This window comes from Mirounga leonina, unplaced genomic scaffold, assembly GCF_011800145.1.
Source record: "Mirounga leonina isolate KUSES-001 unplaced genomic scaffold, KU_Mleo_1.0 Mir_114, whole genome shotgun sequence".
NCBI classification, from domain to species: domain Eukaryota; kingdom Metazoa; phylum Chordata; class Mammalia; order Carnivora; family Phocidae; genus Mirounga; species Mirounga leonina.
The window spans coordinates 27,993,650-28,005,950 of NW_023270265.1; the positions used below are offsets into that span (position 1 = coordinate 27,993,650).

At 55.8% G+C, this 12,301-nt stretch overlaps 2 protein-coding genes across 3 annotated transcripts; one reads left to right on the forward strand and one right to left on the reverse strand.

The window, feature by feature from the left end:
• Positions 1 to 249: 249 nt before the first annotated feature.
• FBXL15 (F-box and leucine rich repeat protein 15) lies at positions 250 to 2,515 on the forward strand. Its single transcript, XM_035028007.1, has 5 exons — positions 250 to 341; positions 456 to 587; positions 754 to 907; positions 1,189 to 1,694; positions 2,184 to 2,515. The coding sequence occupies exons 2-5, from the start codon at positions 535 to 537 to the stop codon at positions 2,371 to 2,373; spliced, it is 903 nt and encodes a 300-aa protein (XP_034883898.1). The 5' UTR covers positions 250 to 341; positions 456 to 534; the 3' UTR covers positions 2,374 to 2,515.
• Positions 2,516 to 2,623: 108 nt separating this feature from the next.
• On the reverse strand, positions 2,624 to 9,625 carry CUEDC2 (CUE domain containing 2). 2 transcript variants are annotated; one of them, XM_035028029.1, is made up of 9 exons: positions 9,505 to 9,625; positions 4,529 to 4,609; positions 4,031 to 4,174; positions 3,875 to 3,936; positions 3,656 to 3,786; positions 3,388 to 3,570; positions 3,187 to 3,248; positions 3,045 to 3,105; positions 2,624 to 2,961 (listed from the first exon to the last, which is right to left on the reverse strand). In XM_035028029.1, the coding sequence occupies exons 2-9, from the start codon at positions 4,600 to 4,602 to the stop codon at positions 2,815 to 2,817; spliced, it is 864 nt and encodes a 287-aa protein (XP_034883920.1). In that variant the 5' UTR covers positions 4,603 to 4,609; positions 9,505 to 9,625; the 3' UTR covers positions 2,624 to 2,814. The 2 variants fall into 2 exon arrangements, with proteins under 2 accessions (XP_034883920.1, XP_034883911.1); XM_035028020.1 differs by having other exon boundaries at positions 4,529 to 4,612.
• Positions 9,626 to 12,301: the final 2,676 nt, after the last annotated feature.

A 12,301-nucleotide genomic window follows, 5' to 3' on the forward strand; every position in this document is an offset into this window, starting at 1 on the left:
ACGAGAGGTTTGGGCAAGTTTGCTTGATGAAGGAAAAAAAAATTCTAGCTTCGCCCATTTAATTCATTCAGCAATTACTGGGCACCTACTATGTGCCAGACAGTAAGCCTGGATAGTTTCTCCCCATTTTTCCAAGTCGCTAAACGTGACCAGAGGGCAAAGAGTAGGCCCAGAACCTTGGAGTCTTGGCTCCGCCCCTTCTGCGTTTGGCTTTGCCTGCTCCTCCCATCACCACTTCACTCAGAGGCGGCCACTGGCCCAAGACGAAAAAAGAGCCAGTCTCTGCTGCACCATTGCGTTCTCCAGCTTCAGTTCTCAAGCCCTGTAGCCGAGAAGGCGAGGTCTGATGTTACACCACCAGTCTGTTCCGCCCTCAGTTTCGAGATCCATCCGGAACGCTTTCAGATAGGATCCTCAGTGAGACCGCACTCGATTGAATCGGTCTGTCTCTACAGCCCAAGGAGGCGGGTTCGCTGAGGCCTCTCCCAAGGCCAAAGCAAGAAGACCTTACTGCGCACGCGCAATAGGCAGCCGATGGAGCCACCGATGGAGCCGTCCGGAGGGGAGCAAGAGCCCGGAGCCGTCAGGTACCGAGCACGGGAGGGGCCGAGAAAGGGAAGAAGGACCTGGGGGAGGGGAGCCGAACTGGGCCGGGTCTGGGGACCGCTCTTAGGAGCCGGGGCGCAGAAGCATAACGGAGGCGGACTCGTAGGTGACAGCGGCCCGGGGACGCCACCGCCCCTTTACCCGCAGGCTCCTGGACCTGCCTTGGGAAGACGTGCTGCTCCCACATGTCCTGAGCCGGGTGCCGCTACGCCAGCTGCTCCGGCTGCAGCGCGTCAGCCGGGCCTTCCGGGCGCTCGTGCAGCTGCACCTGGCGGGGCTGCGCCGCTTCGACGCCGCTCAGGTGAGCCGGGAGCCAGAGCCTCGCCCCGTCTGGGTACCGCCCCCGCCCCGCCTCCAGCCCAGCCCCCAGCCCCTGTCTACCCTGCCGGACCCCGCGGGAAGTACTCTCAAAGGGCGAGGGCCGGGTATCAACTCAGAAGGCGCTTGGGGTCTCTCCCGGGAGGGCAGGTGGCAAACCCCGAGGGCGGGTTGCTGACGGGAAAGAACTCTTCAGGGGCGGAGAGGCAGCGCCCGTCCCGCCCCCGGGACCAGCTGAGAGTCGAGGTGCCTCCCTGCCCGCAGGTGGGTCCGCAGATCCCGCGGGCCGCTTTGGCCTGGCTGCTGCGGGACGCTGAGGGGCTGCAGGAGCTGGCGCTGGCGCCGTGTCACGAATGGTTGTCGGACGAGGATCTGGTGCCGGTGCTGACGCGGAATCCGCAGCTGCGGAGCGTGGCGCTGGCTGGCTGCGGGCAACTGAGCCGCCGCGCGCTGGGGGCGCTGGCGGAGGGCTGCCCCCGCCTGCAGCGCCTTTCCCTCGCGCACTGTGACTGGGTAGACGGCCTGGCGCTGCGCGGCCTCGCCGACCGCTGTCCGGCCCTTGAGGAGCTGGACCTCACCGCCTGCCGTCAGCTCAAGGATGAGGCCATCGTATACCTGGCGCAGAGGCGCGGCGCGGGCCTCCGCAGCCTCTCGCTGGCAGTCAACGCCAATGTGGGGGACGCCGCAGTCCAGGAGTTGGCTCGGAACTGCCCGGAACTCGAGCACCTCGACCTAACCGGCTGCCTCCGCGTCGGAAGCGACGGCGTCAGGTGCCTGGGCATGGGATCGGTGGGTTGGGAAAAGGGCAATCACTTACTTAGCCTCTGGGTTAGGGGCGGGCTGTAGCTGTCGCAGGGCGGAACGGTGGTGTCTGGATACCACAGCACCCCCGTTCAGACCAGGAAAGGCCTCTAGGATTGCCTAGACCATAGAGCCCATAGTTTAAAAAAAAAAACTTTTTTGAACCAGTATTTACACATTGGCAGATTTCACATGCAGTCAAGTTTCTGGCTTTTCTTCAACAAGGGGAAAACCTTGAAATCCTGGGCGGAGCTGAGGAGCAGTTTCCCCCTTTAAGAGACAGGAGGAAGTCTCTGGTTCACTGGAGACATTGAATGTATGACCCCATCCGGGCTCCCTCCCTCGTTTATGGAGGGAAAAAGAATGCTCTGAGTTTGAGGGAGACAGGGGCTTTGCTGGCTCCCCCACCGTGGGCGTAGCGGCTTCTGGCCCCTAGCCTCACCCGGCTCCTCCCCCAGGACATTGGCCGAGTACTGCCCGGCGCTGCGCTCGCTGCGGGTGCGGCACTGCCACCATGTGGCCGAGCCCAGCCTGAGCCGCTTGCGGAAGCGCGGCGTGGACATCGACGTGGAGCCGCCGCTGCATCAGGCCCTGGTGCTGCTGCAGGACATGGCAGGCTTTGCACCGTTTGTCAACCTGCAGGTCTGACCTGCCTGCCGATGGGGCACAGCTGGACTGTGTGGCGGGGCCTGACTATGAACTGTAGGGAAACTGGACTGTAGGGGCCTCTGGTTAGAGGCGGATGCCCTGCCCCACCCTGGAGCTTCAAATAAAGAGCTTTTTACCCCCTCTTGCCTGGTGCTGCTGCCCTGTTGGAGATAAGGGATATGAAGTTGGGAGAGAGGTCAGACAGACACAATACCCCAATTCTGAGCAGAAATGACCAGAATGCACTCATACCTTCCTGGGGCCACCTTTACTGTGCCCGTGGGCAGCTCCAAGAGGAGGTCAACACTGTGGGGCAAGGAAGTAGAGAGCAGGATGGACAAGGGGGACAGGAGTTTGGGTGGGCCCTGTGTGGGGGTGTAGGGCTCCTGCATCCCTCTGGGATCTGAGCCTAGAAGGCTCCGGCAGAGTCTGGCGAATGCCTTAGTGGAAGCGGTACTTTCTGGCTGGCTTGAGGTTGATGTATGTGGCCTTCATCTCCTCGGCCTCAGGGTTCCGCACATCTTTGAATCGCTCCCCTTTGGTGCTTACTACCTGGTTGTCGATGTATCGGATCAGCTTCTTGGGGGCCTGTCAGGCAATTGGGCAGTGAGCAGCAGAAGCCAGGAGACATCCCACCCACTCCACACGTCCAGCAGCCATAACCCTCTCACCTCCCTGGGAGCCATGGGCCGGTGAATCTTCTGATCCTCTGCGCTATCCACCATCATGTACCTGCCAAAAACTGGCTGGGTGAAGCTCCTGCCACTCTGGGAAGACCCTCTAAGGGTCTAGCCCAGCCCAGCCCAGACTCACTTCTGCAGGATGAAGGACTTCAGTTCATCCTTTTGGGGGCCTCTGAGGCGCCTGGGCAGGTCCTGCAGAGAAGGGAAGCCTAGTCTAAACCCTAGGGCACCAGCAGAAGCAGACAGGGATAGGCTAGGGGCAGGCGCTTAACACTAAGGTGGAACGTGGCTGAGGCTATTTGGGTTGAGGGGGATGTCTAGCAGAGGATACCTGGTTGGGGCCGTCCCAGGCTGGAGGCCCCTCCTCCTTCCCCTCAACAAGCATCTGCACAGCTTCTTCCAAGTCTCCCCGAGCTTTGGCCAGCACCCACTGGGCCTGCTCCACTGAACAGGTAGGGAACACCTCCAGGAGAACATCCACCCCTGGCAGCAGCTCCTCCTCAGCACCAGCTGCCTGTGGGCAGAGATGTTGACAAGAAGCAGTACTTCCTTCTTTCCTGATCCCTAATTCTCTCACCAGTACCCTCCTCTAGCAGTACCTCATCCTGGGTGTCTCCAGCAGCAGTAGGAGAAGCCCTGGTCTCTTCTTTGAGCTTTTCAGGCTGCTGCAGGGGCTCTGGGGAGATGGGCACCTGACCTTGGACCTCAGAGCTCTGTGGTTGCAGGTTCTCTTAAGGAAGCAGAGAGAGCATCAGGTTTGCCAGGGCTTTAGGGGATGGGGGTATTGAGTCATCCAAGTGCCCAGTCCCCAAACTCACCTTTGTTCCTGGCACCACTCAACTGCCCTGAGAGCTTCTGCATCATGTCCCCTATTGTACCCCTGAAAAAAACAGGACAGTGGTAAGAGGACAACTCTGCCCACCCTCCACCATCTGCCAGCCCTCCACTCCCTCTTTGACCCAGCCAGATCCCACCTTGGAATTTGGGCAAAGCCAGGCACATAGGCCTCCATCATCTCAGTGAAGGCCTCCATATCGAAGTTCTCCTCTGATGGCCCTGAGGGGCCCAGATCCTCCAGGACCCCGAGCACATAGGAGAAGATGACCTCATCCAAGCCGCTGCAGGAAGGGGACAGGACAAGCCCTGGGTAGGACACTGGATACTTCCAGCAACCCCACCTAGCCTGAGACTGAAGCCCTCGGCTTCACTGGGTCCATGAGCCAGACTTCAAGCCTTGAAGCCAGAAAGTATCCCACCCTCCCACAGAGCTTTGGTTTCCCATCTGTCCAGCAAGGTGACAGGGACAGGTTAAGATGTAAGGCCATACCAGCAGATCATAATCAGCCCTCCCCCACCTCAGGATTAAAGCTGAGGGCTTCCCACCCCGTCTTTCCATGGGCCAGGGCCCAGAGTGCTGCCCAGCAGCTCCGACCCTGACCCTAGCATGACCCTTCTAGAAGAGCTGCTTCTACCTGAGGTCAGCCTCTGGGAGGTGCGTCTGGACAAAGGCAAGGAGGGCTGCACTGACAATCCTCTCCAGCTCCATGCTCTCTCTTCTGAAGGGACAGAAGATGTAGGTTTGTCAGGCCCTCTTCTGCCTGCCCCTACCCACTAGGCCCAGGGGCGGCCAGCCCCTCCCTCCTACCCTGCTGTGGAAACCATTTGTTGATGTTGTCCACAGTTTCCAGCTCTGCAGCCCTCCCCCGCTCCCTCAAGCAGAGCTACAGCCCCCTCCCTGCCCATCTCTCCACCTCCTTCAGCCTGAGACAGGGCTCCACAGTGGTTTCCCTCGCCCTTCTTCCGACCTCTCCCCATCTCACCACCCCATTCCCCAGCAGCAGGCCCAGACCCTCTGGCAAGAAGCCAAGGTCTTGGGGTCACATGCCTCCTGGCTGAGGAATCCCATCGTTGAGAGGGCCACTTGGCCCTCAAGTCCAACTACAAGGGGCCCATTGTCTAGCCCCCCCAAGGAGCAGACCTCAGGACCAAGCACAGCCTTCCCCCAGCCAGAATGGGCCACCCACCCACTGCACAAAGGGGCTTTTCTGGCTATGGGGCTCTGATGGAAGGGGAAGTCTTTCAGGAATTCTCTCTTCCTGCCCAATCCAGCAGCTTGGGGTTATCTACAAAGGACTTTCCATCCTTCTTCCCAAAGCCTATGGAGCCCTACAAAATCTGGCCTTTGCCCACCTCTCCAACCTCATCACTCACTCCACTCCTGCCTCACCAGCCTCCTTGTTGGTCCTCAAACTTCCCCAGCTTCTTCCTACCTATCTCCCCCATGTATCTACATGGTTCATCCCCTCACCTCCTCCGGAGCTCTGCTCATATGTTGCCTTCTGAGAGAGACCTTCCCTGACTAACCTACCAAAAATAGGGAGTATTCCTCCTACTCCCTAGTCCCTTGCCCTGCTTTATTTTCTATACAGCATCTACTACAGCTTAATGTTATTTTATGTTTATTTGCCTATTGTCTGACCTCCCTCCTAGACTATAAGCTCCACAATGCAGGGGTCTTTGTCTTATTCATTGGTGTAACCCTAGCACCTAGAAAAATGCTTGCACTTAGTAGATGCTCAATAAATACTCATTGACTCATTTCATTCCCATCTACATGCTTTTGACTCCCAACAGTCCATATGTGGGAGTCAGGAACACATAGATGGTAATGACTGGCTCCACAGGTCCAAATGTCAGCTCTTCCCACTCAGAAGACTCAGAGGTATCTCAAATTCCACCTACCCCACACTCACAGTATTCTCATGATCGGTATATATCTCCCCTCCTATTTCACTGGCTGACCCAACCATTCACTCACTCAGCTGCCAAACCTGAAACTTAGGAATTACCCTTGATTTTACCCCCTCTCAACCCCATCTGCTGCACTCAGCCAATCCAATCCTCTCAATTCTATTCCCTTATCTCCTTTCCATCCATTCTCCCTGGCTCATCTGGCTTCTGCTCCAACATCTACCAAAATTGCTCAATCCAAGGCCATGAGTTACTTTTTCCGGTTTTGGTTTAATTAGGTTGAATCATATAAGCTTGCCAGTACTCCCTGTTTTGGATCTACAGGGAGGGAGGGAGGCAGGGAAGGAGGGAGGGAGAGAAAGAAGGAGTGAAGGAAAAGAAAGAAAAGGCTATTTCTTATAGTTTTCACCTAATATTTGCCCTTTCAAGCAGCATCAATGTTGGTTTCTGAGGCATTACTCTCCGCCTTCTCTGGCCATTCCTTCCTGGGCTCCCTTCTCTGTCCCCCTCTCCTCTGCTGGCAAGAAGGCTCAGGCTCACAGCTGTTCCTCCTCTCTCCTTCCTCTGCACCCCCTCTCTCTAGAAGACCTTGTCTGGGCCCACATCTTTATGAACCAACTCTATGTCACCGATCCTCAAATGCCAGTCCTCTAGCCCAGTCCCCTCCGTGGAGCTACACATTTGCACATCTCCCTCTCTGACACCTCTATGTAGGTGACTTAACAAGTCCCAAACTGACATTCTCCCAAGTCCTTTGCTCCTCCAAGGCTGTCATCAGTAAATGCATGTTCACGTACCCAGCTGCTCTTGCCACAAGTCTGGGAATGATCCTCACAACATCCTACCCCTTCCAGTCTTTCCCACATCCAGTCACCAAGCCCTGACCATCACCTCTCATGCCTCTCAACATGTGCATCTCTCCATCTCTCCTCCCATTCTGCTCCACCTCTTGCCTTCACTGCCAGAGCCTCCTAACCCTTACCCCTACTACCATCTTTCCCCCAAAATCTATTCTTACAAAGATCACAGTTGTGTGATCTGTACAAAAATCCTGTTTTTCCTACCAAAAATCTATCAGTGATGTCCCCCTTCCCTTCTGATTAGCCCAGATTCCTTTTGTGGCCTTCAGTTGAGGGCTTTACCCCTGTGTACATCTCTCCAGCCTCACCGTGTACCACACGCTCCCTGATCACTCCCCTCCACCCTGGCTTTCTTCCAGTTTGCCAACATTCAAGCCTTTTCATGGCAAGAGCCTTTGCACAGCTGCTTCCTCTGCCTGGACAGCCTTCCACCTCCACCCCTTCACTTGTCTAACACCTTCTTACCTGTCGGGTCTCAGTTTAAAATTTTCTTCCTCACGGGATGCTGCCCCTGACCCTCGAGAACTGCTTTGGTCCCCACCATCTTACACCCTCATTGCAGACTGCACTTTCCCTTATTTCGCAGTATCCTTCATAGCTCTAATTAAATAATGATTTGGGCAATGTTTAATGTTTCTTCCAGCTGTTTCATGAGGGCAGGGACTATACTCCCGGCTTACTCATCAGCATACACTCGGTATCCTGTGAAGTGGGACACTCAATAAAGAGTTACTGCCCCCGCTTTACAAATGACGGAACTGAAGCTCAGTGAGTTTAATGCTTTGCCCAATGTCACTTGGCTGGACTGTGGTAGTTAAGATTTAAATCCAGGGCGCCTAGTTGAGTGTATATTCCACGGGATGGGGGGGGGGGGGGGGGGAAATCTCAAGACTTTCAAGCCGGTTGAGACAGAGCTACGATCCATGCTTACAGTTCCCAGGTCCCCTAAGTAGTAACATAGTGTTGCTGTGACAGCACAGAGATCACTTTGGACAGCAAGACTGAGAAGCCGTAGCCTAGCATGGGCCCTGGAGAGCAGAACTGCTCACACCACGCATGCCAGACACCATTGTGTGGTTCCCCCAAGAGGTCAGCCCCATACAGAGAGCTACACCGACCCTGGGTTACATCAAATCCTGGCTGCTGTCAGTTGCCTGGCAACCTCTGCTGGGACAAAGGCTGCTGCAAGAAAGTCTAGTTTCTAGGGAAGAAGTGCTCAGGGATGTGTCTGATGCCTCTGGGTTTCTGCTCAGGGTCTGAGGGGCAAGGAGTTGTTACTGGGAAACTCTTCACTGTGCCCCCAACGAATGTCTTCCTCCCCTAAGCTTTTGCTCTAGCTTGTCTCCTGAGGCAACACCCTCCCTTCTCCTGTTCTGGGGCTGACCAAACTTTACCCAGCCTTGAAAGCTTGCCACTTCTTCTTTCACCCTTTTCCATTCCCCTAGCCTTCCTCAGCATTGTTTTCCTGCCCAGAGGCTTCTCTAATATTTCTCCCCCACAGTCCCCGAGATGGGGAAGCTGTAGCCTAAGCAGCCAGCCTTCTCCAGGGTAAGAACATGATTTTCCATGAGACTTTTAAAATTCTGGATGTAGTCCACAGAACTCCATTACTTCCGGAGGGCTCCACATCAGGGCTCACTGGTTAGTAGCACCCATGAAATGTGATCGTCATCCTGTCATAAGTCCTGTTTAAATACCTCTGATGATGGTAATAATAGTTCTATGCACTTCACCCATATTAACTTACCTAATCCTCACAATAACCCTAAAATATAGATACTAATAATATTATACTATCCCATTTTGCCCAAAAGGAAATGGAGACACTGAGAGGTTAAGTAACTTGCCCAAGGTCACACAGTAAGTTAATGGCACATTTACATCCAAGCAGTCTGGCTCCAGAGCCCTGTTAACCACTACGCTACACTACCTCTTATGAAGCAAATGATGTGGCCCCCAGCCCATGTTCTGATCCTCCTGTCCTGCCTGGCTGGCCCTCCTGCCTACCTCAGAATCTTTGCTTACTCCGTTTTCCCCACTCAGAACGTCTTTCCCTCTGCCTCTCATTCTGCGGGACTCACTTTCTCCCTGAAGCCAACCCTGAGTGTCCCATCCTCACTGCCCCCAGCTGGCCTGAGAGGATCCCCAGGACCAGGCACAAGCCTGGACTCCAGATGCTCAATACAGATCCCCTGGACAAATTTAAGTGAGACTGGGGGAAGGAGAACCATGCTGTTCCCTTGGGGTGGGGAGCTGCTTAAGGTGGAGAGAAAGCAGAAGGCTATGTGGGAGGAGTCCTGGGAAGCAGTGTGGGCACTCAGAGGGTCTAGCACGGAGGTCTTCGCTGGTTTCTCAGTCACTATGAAGCCCAGCTCCTGGGGCCCTAGTCCCATTACGCAGGTTCCAGAGGACATAGTTGTCCCCTGACCCCCAAGTCAAGTCTTAGAGGCGCCAAGGACACTGAGGGCTACAAGGGATTCCGGCACCCAAAGTCAGACCGGAGCACAAACGGGGATAGTGGGGTGCACAGGAAGTGGGACTGTGATGATGGTCCACCCCTGAAGCAGGAGCTCCTTAAACAAGCTAGCGGGGTACCCATAAGGGTCCGGAATAGTGGGCCCGAGGGCACCGGGATGTGGTTGCAGCCGTGGGGACACAGGACTAGGGAGGCCTGAGTAAGCTGGGATATGCCTTGATACAGGCCACGGCGAGAACCAGAGATGGGGGGGCCGATGGGCCCCAGGGAGTACCGTGGGGGAACACACAAGACGGGTACCCTGGGTCAGTGTTCTCCGCGACTCTCCCAGCCCTGGGCCGGGGGCCGGAGGGGAAATCACCTGCTCCGTCGGGCGCCGCCGGCGACTTGTCCCGCGCGGTGCAGCTCTCATCCCCCAGCCCCACCAACGAGATCAAAGGCGAGGCCCAGAGCGGTTCCCTTTCAGAAGCGCCGCGGTAGCCATTTTTGAGAAGGGCAAGTGCCCACAACTGGGCGGGGCTTCTGCGCCCACGCCCATTTGTCTCAGGGTTTTGCACGGCCATTTTTGTTGCGGGTTGGGAGGAATTAGGCGTGGAGGTCCCGCCAGTGGGTGGGGTCTCAACGGCTGACGGCATCCCCGCCTAGTTCCTTGTCAACTGCGAAAGACCGAGAACCTTTCGACCCCACCCAGTGTCTTCCTGTCCGCCTTCCTTGCCCTAAAATCTCCGCCCTCAAATCTTAGAGCTTCCTCCCCTCTCCTTGTCTCTACCGTCTTTCCACAGACTTGGATCCCTGATTGGATCTGGTGGCCCCTACACCCAGAACCAGGTGTTCTTCCCAAATCCCTGTGTCTCTCCCCCTTTATGTCCAGTCTAGGTTCAAGGTCCGTCACCCAGTCAGCTCTTAGGTGATGACTTCCTTCCCCACCATATCTGTCCCCTTTGCCTTCCCTTAACAGCGATGTCTCCCCCAAGATTAGGGTGGGTTACAGGGTCTGGATCTTGGGACGGTGGAGCCTGGTTTGGATGGGGGTAGCAGGGCGCGGGTGTTCTGGGTGAGTATCAACCTGAGCCCAGATCCAGGACAGTCTAAAGGCCATGCCTACTTCCAGGGCCTCATGCCCATGTTGGCAGGACTTCTCATTTAGGATAGGACAACTGAACCCCAGGACCCATCAAGGCCTCAGCTTCTTTCTGTTCCTGGTGCTACCCTGTGGGGAAACCTACAGCCATCCCTTCCCAGGAGTCCCGTAAGGGGTCATGAAGGAAAGAGTTCCCTCCAAGGGTGAGCTAGCCCATCCCCAATCAGCAGGGATGAGCCCCTTCAGGGCTAGTCACCTCATAAGGGGCTGGGTACTCAGAGACTGTCACTGTCCTCAGGAGCTCATGGTCCAAGGTAGAAAGTCCCATCCTCTCTTCTCCCCTAAGGGCTAAGGCAGTTCCAAAATATGGAGAAAAGAGGGATCACTCTCCCTCTTCCAGCTCTGTCCCTTGCTGCAGGCTCCCAGCTCCCCCCCACCAGGACCCTCTAGCCTCAAAGAGCAAGATGTTCACTGCTGGGGAGTCGGGGCAGGAAAGGGGAGGGAGGAAGGAGGGAGGAAGGAGGGAGCACATTGCGCGTCACGTCTCCCATCACGTCTCCCATAAAAATACTGCCGCTGCCAGCCTGGCGCTGCTAGGGTTAATGAGAGGTGGGGTGACAGCCACTTTGAACTCTGTCTAGGCTGGCCCCTGGGAAGGGTGGTAATGGGTAGCTCCATCAGCCCCAGGCCTCTGCCAGTCCTTTAAAGACTTGGCCATCCCTCCCTTCCCCCAGCCCCATCCCCGCCTTCATTGCATAATGCTGATGACTCTTCTCTCCCTACCACCCCCATTACGGTAACTTTCAGGTTTCTCAGTAGAGCTGTCCCTAGTTCTGGCCTGAGATCCCTGTAGCCATCCCTGTGCCTTTCCCTTTTCCCCTCTGGCCTGTTTCTTGGCTGGCAGTTGGATGTAGCTAGATATCATCAGAAAGAAATTCCTGAGCTTTGGGAGGATGATGGGAAAGACCTCTTAGGGGGAGCCCCTTGATTCCTAGCTCAAATCCTGAAGGGTCCCAACTCTGTGCAGCAGGGGTTTGGTTCTGGTGTCAGAGGACAGAGGGTGGGCTGAGGAAAGGGACTTCCACAGACATAAGGACACACACAAACTGTAAGATAGGAGCTCTGGAGAACACTTGTCCTGCTTGGCATTCCATAGCTGGCCAGACCTTAAGCCTCTGATTTTTTTGTCCCCTCAGGTCTGTCTCTCCATCCCCAAGATGGGACCAGATTCCACCTGCCCTTTGGGTGCTGCTGGAAGCCACATAGGGTGAAAGAAGGTGGCATGATGACTCGTCTCTTCCCATTCCCTCAAGTGAGTTTTGCAGCCTAGGTCCCCTCAGCTGAAGGGAAAAGCTAGAAGCCTATGCCGAAGCTTCCCCTAGCACATCAATTCCCCATCATCCGACCTCAGAATGAGGAACTGGGCTTGAAATAGGCATAAAGGACAGATTTCCCAGACATTAAGAGCAGAGATAAAGCCCATCTGGCTGGTCTCAAGGGGTGGGAGGGACTCAGAGACTGAGCAAGGAAGGGGACACTTCAAAAGAATGGGGAGAAAGGAGGGGGTCCCCGCTTTTGATTGAGGTCAGAAAGGGCTCTCTGGGCAAGGTGCCCAGCCCTCCCACACCTTCCTCCTTTCTCAGAAGAGCCAGGATGGGGCGGGGGTGGGAGTTGGCTGGGGCAGGGAGGGAGCCCTATTTAAGGAGCATTCTCTAAGAGCATCACTGCAGATCCAGTCCCAAGAGCAAGAGAGGAGGCTTCATGGTAAGTGTGGGCCCTTGCTCACAACTCAAGCAGGGCGGGGGTAGGGCGGCTCCTGAGCTTGCAGGCTTGCCTTTCCCTCTCCAGGGACAGGCAGCAGCTCTACCTGGAGAAGGGGAATAGCCCCATCTCTCCACTTAACTCTCCAGAAGTGAAAGTGTGTTTCAGGGAAAGATTTCTCTTCCTCTCGCCTACCTATCCCAGGTATCTCAGATCTTCAGTTTTGGTGGGGAGATTTTCAGGGAGCTGGAACTTTTGGGGATCCATATTTTAGGGGTCCCCTCTGGCGCAGGAAGCCTCCCAGTCTCCCAAGAGA